At 39.3% G+C, this 16,234-nt stretch overlaps 2 protein-coding genes across 2 annotated transcripts in view; one reads left to right on the plus strand and one right to left on the minus strand.

Moving 5' to 3' along the window:
* The window catches only part of LOC118279687 (histidine decarboxylase), a 121,796-nt gene that overhangs the window by 74,526 nt on the left and 31,036 nt on the right, over nt 1-16,234 (minus strand). The gene's annotated exons all lie outside the window — the stretch shown is intronic.
* LOC118279688 (serine protease filzig) overlaps nt 1-16,234 on the plus strand; it is a 30,553-nt gene that overhangs the window by 13,244 nt on the left and 1,075 nt on the right. Inside the window, exons 2-7 of the mRNA XM_050702309.1 lie at nt 10,642-12,788; nt 13,251-13,398; nt 14,018-14,204; nt 14,720-14,904; nt 15,388-15,503; nt 15,938-16,057. Of these exons, the coding sequence (XP_050558266.1) occupies nt 10,642-12,788; nt 13,251-13,398; nt 14,018-14,204; nt 14,720-14,904; nt 15,388-15,503; nt 15,938-16,057 (2,903 nt within the window). The remainder of the gene's footprint in view (nt 1-10,641; nt 12,789-13,250; nt 13,399-14,017; nt 14,205-14,719; nt 14,905-15,387; nt 15,504-15,937; nt 16,058-16,234) is intronic.

The following is a 16,234-nucleotide window of genomic DNA, read 5'->3' on the forward strand; positions in this document are numbered from 1 at the left end:
AATAACTACCTACCTAATGTGATGATAATATCAATTTTTTAATGTTATTTATAAATGGATGATAACCTGAATCGACAAACACATATTAGATACAATCTTTGTACAACGCAGGAATTGAACCAAAGACCACATAGTTGAACTTGAAACCACTCGACCAATGACACAACCTTGAACAAACAAGTATTCTTAATTCAAAAACAAGACCGTTACACTTTCCATAGACAGCGATTTTCGTTTTTAGATTATTTTATCTTTTACCATAAACAACGGTTGTTTTCGTAGAAAAAACTTTCGTTGTCATCTAATTATAAAGCAAAGAGTTTTTAATTCAGTAATGCTTGTCTATGGTTTTGTGGGTAAGAAAGGGAAACTGTGTCGTGTGCTTCTTTTTCTTTTGATGAATCCAAAGATAAGTGCAAAGATTAAATGAGAGAATGTTGGTTTTTATAATAAAAATGATGTTACTGAGAATTTAGAGATGAACCTCAATATAATAATACACTTTAAATGAGGGAGAGCCATGTTTTAGCACGAATGGGCCGGCTCGACCGGAGTGATACCACGGCCTCAGAGAAAAATGGCGTGAAACAACGCTTGCGTTGTGTTTCATTATATCAATGACCCAAATAACCCAAGGCCCGATTACCCCCTTCCCAATCTTGCCAATCCCCGATTCCCAAACAACACTTAAATTCCTAACTCCTAAAAGGCCGGCAACGCACTTGCAATACCTCTGGTGTTTCGAGTGTCCATGGGCGGAAGCGCTTGCTTACCATCAGGTGATCCGTTGACTCGTTTACCGGCTTATAACATAAAATAATACTAGCTTTTCACCTGCCCAGTATATGGCACTAGGCTCACCCCCTATTACATGGGACTTATAACACAAATAGTGAAAAGTGGGTGTACATCGTATAGCGGCATTACGTGCCGTAATGTGCACCTCTTTTTTTTTTTTTTTTTGAGTGGGGAAAATCATCCTATGACTTCTCCCACCTTGGGTGAGGCGAGAGGGAGTGTCAGACTCTAACTGACTAAAAACCACCCCGTTCCTTCTCCTGCTTTAAACCGGAGCCCCGGTAACCTGTTACGTTGTCCGCAGCTCACCTCTGCCTACCACTTCGGGGATAAAAGGCGTGACGACCGTTTTAAAAACGTATTTCTATAGGAAAAATGTATAATGACATAACAAATTTCAACTAAACGTATAGAAAATCATTGGCGTGTGTAACTGTACTGTACAAACTATGACGTCATTTGGAGAAAGTCACTCTCAATTTCGAACACCATTCAAAATGTCGTACCCTCAGTGGAAAATAGGCATAAGTGAATTTACATTGAATCATCGATTTTATCATATTTGAAAAGTACGTTTAAAGATACATACGCACATATTTTTTTCATATTTTTCTTGTTTAATTTGACGAATTAATTCAAGAAAATAGTTTTGAGAATTTATATTCCATCACTTTTTTTCTTAAGGATTAGTAGATTATGTGATATAACGCAAATAATAAATTAAAAAAAATGACATATTAATTAATAATATGTTTATACCTAAAATTTAATGTAGAAAATAGTAATTATCTTTGTTTATTTAAGTTACCTTAGCAAGCCCCTAAATTGAAAAATGGGGTAAGTATTGCTAATACATTTCAAACATAATTGTAATAAAGGAAATAATGTAGTAATCTTACTTATACTAGCATAAATGTTTGTATTTACAAGTTCATTACTGCTTTAATACAACATACTTTTTGAAATATTTTTTCTTTTCTGGCAAAGTCTGGCATACATTTTGATACTCAGAATCCTGTATTTCATTACATTTTGAAAAATAGCATAATATTTTTTTTTTACAATTCCTAATAAACTTTAAACATTAGTACTAACTTAAATACAACACGCAGTGCAACTTTTTTTTCTCCTTTTTTTGATACAAGAATAATTCTTCTTCGTTTGAAAATAAAGTAAATATGCCCATAAATTCAATTTTTTCGCCATACTGAAAAATCACCATTTTCGTCTTATGCCTTTTTTCCACTGGGGGTACGATGTTCTAACCGACTTTATGTAATGGATAATAGCTTTTAAGATTTGAAGTATTGAGTTGAATATCGATTGAGTGGTGCGTCGTGTATAGTATAGATCTAATAATAATATGTAATTTTAAGATTTCGATGCTTTTTTGTTTAAAATTCTTTGTGACACGATCAAATGCTTATTTGTATGTGAAGAAGAAGAAGTAAAGAACTGACTTCTGCCAGCGGCTTTGCTCGCAGTCCTATGGGATAAAATGCATCCTATGTGTTATTCTACACCATAATCTACCCCTGTTCCAAATTTTATACCGAGCTTCACTGACAGACAGACTGACGGACAATTCAATTTGACGATTCAAAAGTGCCTTATTTAGGATTACTTAATTTAAATAAATGCTTTGACTTTGATCCCATTAGCCATTTTGAGGTGATTGAGTAACAAACATACTAACAAACACACAAAATTTCGTATTTATCATATTAGTAAGAAGTAAGATTACTGTACAGATTTTTTTATTATTATTAAACGGTTTTATTTGGTTTACGCCGTTAATATGTCAAAAGTACCTAATTAAACTTTAATCCTTTTGATGAATTAGCTAAGATGTGAAATTATGTGACCGTTTACACTGATACTAAGCTGTATAGCGGTGCGAGTAAGATGTGTTATGAAGATGCGCCGCCGCAAAGTAGCTGTGCGAGGAAGATGCGCAACTCGAGTATGCGATGTATTGATAGTAGGAAAGCCATCCATAGCACGCATCTTCCATATAAAAATATTGCTTAGCTAAATCGGGTTCCACCAGTGCTAAGCTATGTGTACCAATGATTATAATTGGTGGAAGCCAAACGCATCCACAGCAACGTAGCATAGCACATCTTTGGTTGAAACGCATCCATACCTTAGGATTGGTGAAAAAAAAGGTGTGGGTGAAAACCGGCATTAGCTTTTTTTTATTTATTTTAGACTAAGATATTCAAAGATAGACCTGTGTTTCTCCAAATATAGACTTTGTCTGACTTTCTGACTAACAGATTGTCTAGGTCAAGGCTCCGCATGCATAAGTGAATCGATTTAAAATTCTAATCGAGTATTCGCTTTCGTATTCGGACATATTTACAATCGAGTAAGTTTAGTGGATTGCGAGAAAGCCTGCTTTTGGATTTATGCCAGGCGTGTAGAATAGAATAGAATATGTCTAATTTGCTTATATTCAAATTAAATGCAGTGAAAAGTGGTCATGAGTGTACAGAAATAAACCAGAAATGGGCTATGTATCTATGGTACGAAGATGTAATAGCTAAGCTTTGAAACTATGTGACCGTTTCCATTGATACGATAAGCTATGTAGTTTTGTGAGGAAGATATTATACTATGAAGAGCCGCTGCAAAATAGGACAAGTCGAGTATGCGATGTATCGATAGTAGAGAATTCATTCATAGCACGCATTCTTAAAGAAAAAAACACCTTGGAAAAGCATCTTTAAAGGTTGCTTACCCCGCTTAGGTCGGTTGAAATTGATTAAGAAAACAAAAATAAGTGTAGGAGAGTCATACTTCGGCATAATTGGGCCGGCTCGACCGGAGTGATACCACGCCCTTACAGAAAACCGACGTGAAACCACGCGGGCGTTGTGATTTGTTATGAGATTAAGGTTACCGGGAGCCCAATTAGCCCTCTTCCCAAACCCTGATTTCCCAACAACTCTTAAATTCCTAAACCACAAAAGTCCGGCAACGCACTTTAACGCCTCTGGTATTTCGAATGTCCATGAGCGACGACGATTGCTTACCATCAGGTGATCCGTCTGCTCGTTTACCGGCTTATACCATAAAAAAGCTGTGCTGTGTTCAACGGATGCACAAGACTTATTGGGCCGCAAAACAGCCTACATTAAAACACTTTCAACCAGCACATGACCCAAAAATCATATGTTAAAATGCACTAAGAAACAGCCAAAATCCTATTCGAAAGTGTACCAACTCGATTAGAATTCAAAATCGATTCGAACAACATCGATTAGTATTCGATTCTCGTTTTCGACACACATTGTATCCTGGACGATTTTAACGATCCTTCCGGCTGCTAGACGTGTTACTATGTCGAGTTTTTAGAGGCAACGAGACGAGGACGTGACGAGACATATATTATTTTTAGCGAGATAAAAGATAAAAACATAAAAAAATATGTGTGTATTTTTTTAATCACCCTCTCTAGAGAAGAGATTATTGAATATATTTTTGTAATAACTATCATGAGACATGCTAAATTGAGTAAAACTCACGGTTTGCTCACGTATATTAATGGAGAAAAGCTCTACTAGTTTCAAGTCACAGAGGGAATCTTCATCATGAGCAATATGCGCAGATGCGGCGTCGTCGCGCAGCTTATTTGGTTAACTAGACCATGCGTTGGCGCTGGCGGCGTCGCACCCTCTGTCGGCAAACACGCACGTTATGCTCCAGTTTTTGGCTGTTCCTACCCCAATAGGAGATAGGCGTTACCATATTTATTTACCTAAGGGAGTTCTCATTTTAACAGAGACTAAATTGCAGCGCTCTCTTGGAAACCTGAACCTTTTAAACTGCAATCTCCAAATTGTCTACCATGTTATATGGATACTAGCTACTTCCGCGCGGTTTCACCCGCTCCGCTTGGCTCCTATTGGTCATAGCGAGATGTTGTATAACCTATAGCCTTCCTCAATAAATGCACTATTCAACACAAAAATTATTATTCAAATCAGACCAGTACTTCCAGAGATTAGCGCGTTTAAACAAATAAACAAACAAATTCTTCTGATTTATAATATTAGTATAGATTATTAGTATAGATTATGTCTAAGTTCCTTATGTATAGGAGGCCTATAAATAGTCCATATTACTGGAATAAGCTGTTGATTATAATGACATAAAGATTTAAACACATAAAAGTAAATAAAAAACCGTTTCGTTATCGTCTCGTGAGCTGTAAAACTCACTCGAGATAGTAACATCATTAGTAGGCGGCAGGTCGAATTCCTAACATATTTTGAATGATGTTATATTATATATTTAGTAGGATCAATGTCATAAAACACTAATGACTCATTGGTGTTTAAATAAAATAGAAAGTTTGTGTTTAATGTTGTGTTTAGTGTTTAATGACTACATGGTTGTAATAGATATGATATTATATGTATTAGAGATGAGCTTTAGGTATATTATAATTTTCCGAAAATATATTAAAATCTCGATAATGGTGTTAATTAATTAGTGTTTAGTGTTATGATGCCCACGAATTAAACCTTTACTATAATATTCCAATGCTTTTTTTTGTGGTCGCAAGTGCGGCTGCCGGCAAGGGGTCTCGGATTCGATTCCCAGGTCGGGCTAAGTATTACTGGGCTTTTTTCGAAAATTTCTCAGTAGTAGCACGGAGTCTGGAATTGTATCCAGTATATGGCAATAGGTTCCTATGGGACATTAGGGGTCATGGGAGATGGGGTATTACATGAGACTTATACCACAAATGGCGAAAAGTGGGTGTACATTGTATAGCGGCCTTACGAGCCGTAATGTGCATCTCTGCTTACCCCTTTGGGGATAAGATAAAAGGCGTGACGTTGCTTTTTTGAGGGGATAAATCATCCAATTGCTTGGTCACCGGCATTGGATGGGCTCTCGTCTTGCGCGAGGAGAGAGGGAGTGTCAGACTCTTACTGACTAAAAAGTAAAAACCACACCGTTCCTACTCCTGCTTTTCGAGCCGGAGCCCCGGTAAACCCGCTAGGTAGTCCGCAGCTCCGAATATACTAGAATTGCTGAAGACTATGGGCTTATACTGTGGGCTATAAATAAATAAATAAACAAGGCTGTTTAACTTTCCCATGGTAAATCAGTACAATATTGATTACAAATCATTATTTTATGCAAAACTGTCTCAGAGTGCGGAGGTAACGGTCGCCCTCTATTGCTCGCGAATTTTGGAACTTAGACGTGTTGTACACTACAAGATATGGGAGAAAGATAGCAATTTATAGTTAATTTTTGCCCTGTTATCACATATTTATGTACAATATTGAATAATTAGCAGAAACTAACTTCTGGCGGCTGCGGCTTCACTCGCGGTACCGTGGAATAAAAATGATCATCATCATAACACATCAACAGCCTATTAAGTGGCTACTGCTGATTAGAAAGAAAGAAAGAAAAACAGTTTATTTGCACCGATTAAAAAATAATAAACATAAATAATTAATTAGTGGCCTCTTCCAGCACGAAGAAGGTTTGATAACCACCACGCTTTCTCAATACGGGTTGACGATTTCAAACTTATAATGTTCAGGTTTCTTCACGATGTTTTCCTTCACCGTTTGTCAGTGGTGACTTTTTCCGTTTCCAGAAAAAGTCACATTGGTACTTGCCGTTGGTAGGTTTCGAACCCGCACTCTCATGCATGAGAAGCGAGCGTCTAAAACCTCCGGGCCACCAAGATTTTTAAATTCTATGAGTACGGTATAAAACGTATCGGATGTGTATTTCCAGACCATAATTTACCCCTGTTATGGTTATACAATGCCGCAAGGAGCAACTCTTTGTGTGATCCACAAATTGATATTTTGGGTCTGGGTGTCATGTGTATGTTTGTAAGCGCACCCACGATACAGGAGAAAATCCTATGTTCTAGCCAAAGCTTAAAAATAGATATAAGTTTTAAAACTCTTAGTTTTTCAAAGTTTGTTTTTATTATATTGTCGTTCCTTCCTGCCGTCTTTTAGACGACAACTATTAATAAACTGCTAACAAGAACTACAAGCTATAATTTAAATCTTCTCTCAAGCTATAACTACATAATAAGCCTAACTCCTTCATTACCTCGCCTCGCATGCGTCCTACTTAACATACATACATACATATATACAGGTTGTAACAAAAAGGGGGTATACATATCAAGTGCACGGTTTCTAGATAACATAACAAACGATACGGGAAGGGTTTTTTAAATTCATGTTTTCATGAAACGAAGTTATGAATTTTTCCAATACATAAAATTCCAGAAACCGAACATCAAAATTAGGTAGATACAGGTACTAGGCGATCAGATTTACAGAAGAAATGTTTCGTAATATTAGCGAGTGACCCCTGTAGTGTTGTGACACGTTTGTATGATTTATAAAATCAAGAACCATGCGACACCAAGTATTTGGTACTAATTTTTTTTTAACGTATTTTGAGCTGAAACTTTATGTAGAGATTCTATTCAACCTGTATTCTTCAGTGTATCTTGATGTATATGGGTATTTTGTTACACGCTGTACATACATACATCCACACCACACTATGGTGATAATTTTTACAGCACGCGATAAACAAACATTCGGACGAATTTATATTAATATGTTTCATTGAGGGCAGTAGATCGGTGTAACCGGTATTTGTAACTGATTTCATTTCATTTATTTTTTTGTTATAATAAGGGTGTGTATATAGTATCGTTTTTACAAGTAATACATCTATATGAATAAATAAAAATGAATCGGAGAAGGTTTTGTATAAAAACTAATATAGAAAAGACTTGCTTTGTATAAAAACTAATATAGAAAAGACTTGCTGTTCGTTAGTCTCGCTAAAATATTCAAGTTTGGGAGCGTCATGCTTCGGCACGAATGGGCCGGCTCGACCGGACGGCTTCACAGAGTTTTCTGTTTCTGTTTCGACCGGAGTGATACCACGGCTTCACAGAGTTTTCTGTTTCTGTTTTTCACGTTCGACTTCTCCCGCCTTGGGCGAAGCGAGAGGGAGTGTCAAACTCTTACTGACTAAAAACCACCCCGTTCCTACTCCTTTTTTTATTTTTATTTAATTTTTTTGAGGGGAAAAATCATCTATCGACTCCTCCCGCGTTGGGCGAGGCGAGAGGGAGTGTCCGACTCTTACTGACTAAAAACCACCCCGTTCCTACTCCTGCTTTTCAAGCCGGAGCCCCGGTAACCCACTAGATAGTCCGCAGCTCCGGATCAGGCATCAGCCCTACTGGGCCCCATCTGTATATACATTCCCCTACTACAGGAATGCGAGTGAAACCACAAACAAGCACTAGTATGTTACATAGTAACTAGAGTGACCACATGACCAATGTATGACGTTTCGAACATAACATTGTATGCACAAGTCATTAGCAGCAGACAAACAGTTGCTTACCGCAAAACCGCTTCTCGACAGGTGAACTATAATATACTCTCTATACAATATGCCGTATGATGACGTTAAAATAGAATACATTTGACAACAGTGGGCCTACTCTAATTCAACGAAAAACGAAGTTTCGTCCGAAACTTAACAGAATTCGTACTACAATTCTATTTTTGGCGAACTTTCGTGAACATAAATGAACGAATGAAATGAAGATAAATAAATAGGTTTTGATATGACATTAAAAAGAAAACGTTATTTTAAGTAATTTTATTAGTAAATCAATAAAACCTACGGCCGAAGATTAAACGAAAATTCGCATTCGAGAACCGGAGTACCACCTTTCTTTTTATGAAACAACAAACGAGCTGACGTATCACCTGATGGTAAGCAATCGCCGCCCCCCATGGACACTGGAAACACCAGAGCCGTTACAAGTGCGTTGCCGGCTTTTTGGGGGTTAGTAATTTAAGGGTTGTTGTTCGGGAATCGGGGATTGGGAAGGGGGGAATTGGACCTCCAGTAACCTCACTCACACAACGAAACACAACGCAAATGTTGTTTTACGTCGGTTTTCTGTCGGTGTCTTTGGGTGATTTTCCATTAGAGAGGTGATATGTAGCTATGCTACGTAGATGTAATAGCTAAGGGTTTCCATTGATACTAAGTTATAAACCACCACCGGTAACCATGACGATATATGTATATAAGAATTATTGACTTCTCTAACCCTCACTATAAGAAACATATTGCTGTATAAATATTTTAATAACACGTAAAACATAGGAGAAATCTCTACTATGAAGTATGAAGTAACGGTTATAAAAAAAATCACACTTTTCTCGACCTCAAACCGAACTAGACACACTCTACAAGTATAAAGTAATAAGAAAACTTGTAAAAACGGCCATGTCATGTAAGTAATCGATATTTCTATACATATGTTGTATACAAGAGAAATTATTTAGCTAGAAAGTGCCACATGCTGGCTACAATTTGCTGTGACAGTGAAACTCTGGCTCTCTCGTCTCGTGGCTATCTACTCTGTCTTAAACACTAGCTTTGAAAGGCAACCTAGTTAGTCTATCATTGGCGAGAGAAGTCATTGGATGATTTTCCCCCCTTAACACATTGAACGCCGTGGTGGTCACCGGTGACCGACACAACAGTTTTCTATTGGCAGTCAAATACTTAAAAAAAAGTTAGTGTATCATCATGGTAGTGGGCGTTGTTTGTTTTTTTATGGTATAGGTAAGCTGGTAAACGAGCAGACAGATCCCATGATGGTAAGCGATCGCCGCCGACCATGGACATTCGAAACACCAGAGGCGTTACAAGTGCGTTGTCGAATTTTTGGGATTAAGAATTTTTGGGTTGTTGGGAAATCGGGGTTTGGGAATCCCTTCCCAATCTCCATCTAAAAAGGTAATTGGGCCTCCGGTGACCTCACTCACACAACGAAACAATTACAAGCGTTGTTTCACGTCGGTTTTCTGTGAGGCAGTGGTATTGCTCCGGTCGAGTCGGCCCATTCGTGCCGAAGCATGGCTCTCCCATTCTTAAATGTGCGTGCAATTAGACATTTTCGAAAATACCGAAAATCTACTGTAATAATTTGTCGGACCAGGGAATTGAAACGAAATCCCTCTCAACTAATGATAGGTATTGAGTGCCAAGAAATCCTTTTCTAGAAATTACTTCTTCTATACATACACACATGTCTAGTTTATTGTCTAGCAGTTCATGTATTTTGTATGACTCGAGAAAGTCTAGATTGATGACATTTTTATGTATGGACTTTGTATGGTCAAACATTGCTGGGGACAGAGATGTATGTATGTGTTTTGTATGGGTACATACTATGTACATACAATGGAGAAATCGGGTAGAATAGGTACATTCATATACCTATGTATGTATAGGTAGACATATCAATATAAATGCTTGTTGCCTAGGCTTATGGAGTTTCTTGCTCGTTCTTCTCCATAGGAATCTACACTTTGGAACGAGCAAATAGCTTCACTAGAGTACTGACCCATAGACGATTTTTTTTAATATTATAATATTTGCTTTGACGACGAAAAGTGCTTTCTCGGTCTATTTGAAATAAATAATTTTGAGTTTGATTTTAACTTTTCTTGAATGTGGAAAATATGGGTAATTTCTAGATTTAAAATGGTTAGTAAAACATAAACAAATACTATAAACGAATTATTCATCTAAATACAAAATGCTCTAAATTCATAAAAGTAAAATAAAATATCGGGTTCAATTTGTGGGCGATTTACTTAATTTAAACAATAAATTAATTTTATTAAATTCCACTGCAAAATATACCCACCCTTCTAAAACAAACGATAAAATTTAATTATCTTTAATCAACATTACTTCAAAACTAACCACCAAACCCTCTCTCTTCCACAGAATCAAGAAAACTTTTCGGCGGCTACAGAATAACCCCAACCTACTGCAAGGCATCGCGCGCAGCCAAATACAACAGAGGCAACACCATATGCATGTTCAACCATGAATGCTATCAACGCGGCGGTGAAGTGGTAGGGGCTTGCATGGACGGCTTTCTCTTCGGAGCCTGCTGCCAACTCAAATCCGACAGCCAATCCCACATACCTAAAGGCCCAGGTATCGTCATGACCAGTTACCTAGACTACCCAGACGCTACAGAAGGCGATGATTATGATGCAGAAGAACTAAGTGCTCTTCATAACAGCTTCAAACCTGTAGTCACTCCAGGGTACAGACCAGCTGACAAAACTGCAGCCACTACTCTGAAACCAGAGGATTTGAGTACGGAGGCTGAACATGAACTGATATCTGAAGGTTTAACTCAAATTACCAATACGTTGTTAAGTTCTCCGCCTAAGGATAGTAATGGAATTATCTATATGAAACCTAAACCTGATTATTATACTCACAGCAGTATAGACCATGGAGGTCCTGATACTATTCTCGTTCATACAAACGGTTCTGTAGTTGATAATGTTGTAAGGCCTTCAGATTTCAATATACAACTGTCTTCGATGCAGACGAAACCGACGGTTACACCTAGTACTTCGACTACGGAGCCTCAGAGGACAGTGTCTACTCATAGACCTGTCAAACCAATCTTTAGGCCAAAGCCAGTAACTTCAACAGAGAGATACGTTCCAATATCAACCATTACTACTAAAAATACACAGAGAGTTCCAGAGTTATCGTCCATTAATAGCATAATTCAAATGCTTAACGACAGTACTCCAAGTATGAAAGAAGATGTGACGCCATCTATCGATATAATGGAGACAAAATCATCTCCATCCCCATCATATTCCTACACCTATCCAAGCTACTCATCCACTGGTCACTACGTCACTCTCAAACCAACTTCTCTATCAACATATATAACTAAAAAACCAACGACGCCAAGCAAGAAACCGTCGTATGACTATGTGCATACGACTCCAAATAGCTTGCCGCAGGACGATAAGCCTACGTCTTACTATTCCTCGCCTAGTCCTAGTCATTCCACTAGTCAAGCCATTGAAGCTTTTAACAGATATCCCACAGATCCTACTGATTTTGGAGATCTTTCTACCTTCAGTTACGTCAGTTCTACTACTACTCAGAGACCAACAACGACCAAAAAACCACCATCTACTAGCTACGTCACTGGTGCCAGTCCTATCAGAAGACCGGCAGTACCATCCAACGTGGTCACCTATGATGCAGTAGATACCTTCTCAAGCGTCACACCAACAGTCATAGTCCTTAATGACATACACACAACGAAAACGCCATTAGACGCAGACGAACCGCAATTCGTTGAAATATCTCAAGAGCCTTTCAAGAAGCCTGTTAGCCATATCACCGTGAACAACCATATAGCTGCTACCAACAATATTTACATGGGTAAACCACCGACTTCATCGTCCCCTACCGTTGTTATAACTCCAAAACCAGGAGTGACTACACCTTATCCAATAAAGGGATCAATAGTGACCAGACCGCTACCTATTCTAACTAGTCCAGTTATGGACTTTACGGAAGCACCAACGACAAATAAGCCAGAAATGCAAACTTCACCAGATGACCTAATAAACTTCCCACCAGTAAGAAATCCTATGCTAAACGCTACTGGTTCAAACCCAGCTCTATACAACACAAGCATTTCACTATCAGACAATGAATTAGATATTCTACACGACGTAGAATTCACGACACCCACGTGGCAAGTTGACGACAAACTGAACGAGAAAATGAATGTTTTCGTCAACAAAATCGTTGGCAACTTACAAGGAACGTTCCAAGAGTTGCACGATATTGTAATTCTTGGAAGAAAACCGAACGATACGGCTATAAAAACGACGACGGTGAAGCCTAAACGGACTCCACCGACGACAAAGAGGCCATTTTTGACGACAACGAAGCGGCCAGTGAGGTTGACGACAACGAAGGCGACGACACGACGGCCGACGGTGAAGACGACAAAGAAGCCGGTGCGGCTGACGACGCAGTATCGACGGCCTACCACCACGCAGCCGCCGACCACCACCGCTCCGCCTACGAAGAAACCGGTAAGATAGACACAATTCCTTGTTTAGTATCGTAATAAACACCAGGATATTTTTTCTTTTATATTTTTCTTTTTTATCGGTTCACAACGAGTCAATTTATGAGAAAGTATTATTATGATGATGATCCTCTTGCTAAACAAAACCAAAGAAAGTGTAGACAAGTAATAAAACGTATATTTTTCAAACACACACACATCAACAGCCTATTAGTGCCCACTGCTGTCCAAAACCTTTCGTATAGAGAAGGTTTTGAGCATTAATAACCACAGTCGTTCAATGCGGGTTGTCGATTTGAAACTTATAATTAAAAATTATAAAGTCCAGATTACCTCACGATGTTTTCCTTCACCATTTGTCATATAACTTATCATTTTAAACAATATCGCTATACACTCCTTTACATTCTTCAAAATATTCTAAAATAACTGGTATGCCGTCTTTGTATTCCACCACAATTTCCAGGTGACCACCACGAAGAAGCCGAAACCGACCAAGAAGATAACGACCACCACCCAAGCCGCCACCACTACCACTACCACCACCGAGCTGGCTGACGAAGTGACGACGGAGAATTATGTCGAACGACCTATCGATTATAATGACAAGAATTGTAAGTAATAAAAGTATGACTGTAATGATTAAGTTAAACATAGATTGGTAGTCACCCCGAGAGACATTTTGGGACGTCGGAGATCGCGCGTTGATCTCCAGCCAGAGTAAGTGCGGGTCTACGGATGGCGAGCAAGGGTAGCTCGCCGCCTGAGCAGAACCAGACACATGCGAAGGGTGCGCGCCCAGTAGGTCTGATGTTGACCGAGTTACCGAAGCTCCGTCTCAGGAGTAGGATCGGGGTGGTTTTTCTTTTTTTTTAAACGTTGCCCCACATTAGGATTTTCTCCTGTGTCGTGGGTGCATTTACAAACATACAATTTCACATGCACATTACACCCAGACCCGAAACAACAATTTGTGGATCACACAAAGAGTTGCTCCGTGCGGGAATCGAACCCGCTACACGTTGCACGGCAGCCAGTTGCCCAGCCACCGCACCAACCGTGCAGTAATATATGAGTAAGAAGGGGTGGTTTTTAGTCAGTAAGAGTTTGACGCTTCCTTTCACCTCACATAAGATGGAAGAAGTCATTAGATGATTCCCACTTTGAAAAAAAAATACGTTAGTCAATAGAACACCAAATGCAGCTGACTAAGAATTACTTAAATTTTTCCAGTATGCGGCGTCCGTCCCCTTGCAAAATCGGGCCGTATAGTTGGCGGCAAGAGTGCCAACTTCGGTGAGTGGCCCTGGCAGGTCCTGGTGAGGGAATCCACCTGGCTCGGTCTCTTCACCAAGAACAAGTGTGGAGGAGTCCTGATCACCAACAGATTCGTCACCACCGCTGCCCATTGTCAACCTGGGTAAGTGTAGTTTTTTTTTATGGGATGTGCCACCAAAGGAACAGCCGTATCACCCGATGGTAAGCAATCGACGCCGCCATGATGCTGACATGACACGAAAGGAATTAAAAATGCGTTTGGTTATACGGGAGGATTGAGGATTGAAGATTGATGATTGAGGGTTGAGGATTGGGGGTTGAGCATTGAGGAATGAGGATTGAGAATTGAGCATTAAGGATTGAGTATTAAGAATTGAGGATTGAGGACTGAGTATTGATGTTTTGATGATTGAAGATTGAGGAATGAAGACTGAAGATTGAAGATTGGCGATTGACGATTAACGATTGACTATTGGTGATTTGGGATTATTATTGAGGTTAGGGCTTTTAAACTCACTTCTACGGCGAAATACTACCCAAGCCTTGTTTCACGCCGTTATCCTATGAGACTGTGATATCACTCCGTTCGAAGCAGCTTATTCGTTTACCCACGTGAAAAAATCTAACTCTAATTTGATTTCTTTCCTTCCATTTCAGATTCCTAGCCTCCCTAGTAGCGGTATTTGGAGAGAACGACATTTCTGGAGACTTTGAACCCAAGAAGCCAGTTTCAAGGAACGTGAGGAAAGTCATCGTCCACCGGTCTTATGATGCTGCTACCTTCGAAAACGATCTCGCTTTACTCGAGTTGGAGTCGCCTATTAAGTTCGACGCTCATATCGGTAAGCAAGAATACATCTTTTTTATGGTATAAGTCGGTAAACGAGCAGACGAATCACCTGATGGTAAACAATCGCCGCCGCCCATGGATATTTGAAACACCAGAGGTGTTATAAGTGAGAGGCGTTGCCGGTATTTTGGGGGTTAGGAATTTAAACCCTTAAATTCCTGTTGAGGAAAAACAGGGATTGGGAATTGGAATTGGGCCTTCGGTAACCTCACAACAAGACACAACGCAAACGTTGTTTCAACTCGGTTTTCGATGAAGCCGTGGTATCACACTGGTCGAGCCGGCCCATTCGCACCGAAAGCATGTCCATCCCACACTTAAATTTTTAATAAATTATGGTGGAGTTAGAGCTGTCATACTGGTATTGAAGATGGATTGTTCCCTACTAAGATTTTTACTAGATTTTGGTTCTAAATTAACCTTCATGTTATAATTCTTAACATCTTTTATTAACATGTTTTTCTCTTCATTTCAGTGCCAATCTGCATGCCACCGGACGAGGCTGACTTCACGGGCCGTGTGGCTACCGTCACCGGCTGGGGACGGCTGAAGTACGGCGGTTCAGTGCCGGCTATACTGCAAGAAGTCCAGGTATCATCATCATCATCAAAAATATTGTCATATTTGTTCTAGTCGTTACTTTTTTGTCGATGTTGTGATGGCCCGGAGATTTAAGAAGCCCGCCATCATCAGCCCATATGTGGCCACTGCTGACCAAAGGCTTCTTCTCACATGGAGAAGGTTTGAGTATTAATCACCACTTCTGCTCAATGCGGGTTGACGATTTCAAAATATAAATGAACAATTAAAAAGCCCAGTATGCGTCACGATATCTTTCCTTCACCGTTTTTCAGTGGTATCTAAATAATCTTAGAAAGTACATATAACTCGGAAAATGTCACATTGGTACTTGCCGTTGGTAGGTTTCAAACCAGCACTCTCATGCATAAGAAGCGGGCGTCTTAAACCACCGGGCAACCACGACACCACTTACACTTAATAATATTCTTCTTTACTATTTCCAGGTCCCAGTAATAGAGAACAGTGCATGCCAGGACATGTTCCAGACTGCTGGACATTCCAAGAAGATACTGAACTCCTTCATCTGTGCTGGATACGCTAATGGACAGAAGGATTCATGTGAAGTAAGTTGCTTGTACTATTTTACTATTTCATAAGCCCTACTTCGATGGCAGTAGCGACCTTCAAAAGACGACGAGATATTGCAAAAAAAGAATTGGCGGTATTTTGTACCTCATTAAAAGCCCTGATAGTATATAAGGTGTTCTAAAATGATCAGCCACGGCTTTAATGGGAGGTAG

This window comes from Spodoptera frugiperda, chromosome 22, assembly GCF_023101765.2.
Source record: "Spodoptera frugiperda isolate SF20-4 chromosome 22, AGI-APGP_CSIRO_Sfru_2.0, whole genome shotgun sequence".
Lineage (NCBI taxonomy): Eukaryota > Metazoa > Arthropoda > Insecta > Lepidoptera > Noctuidae > Spodoptera > Spodoptera frugiperda.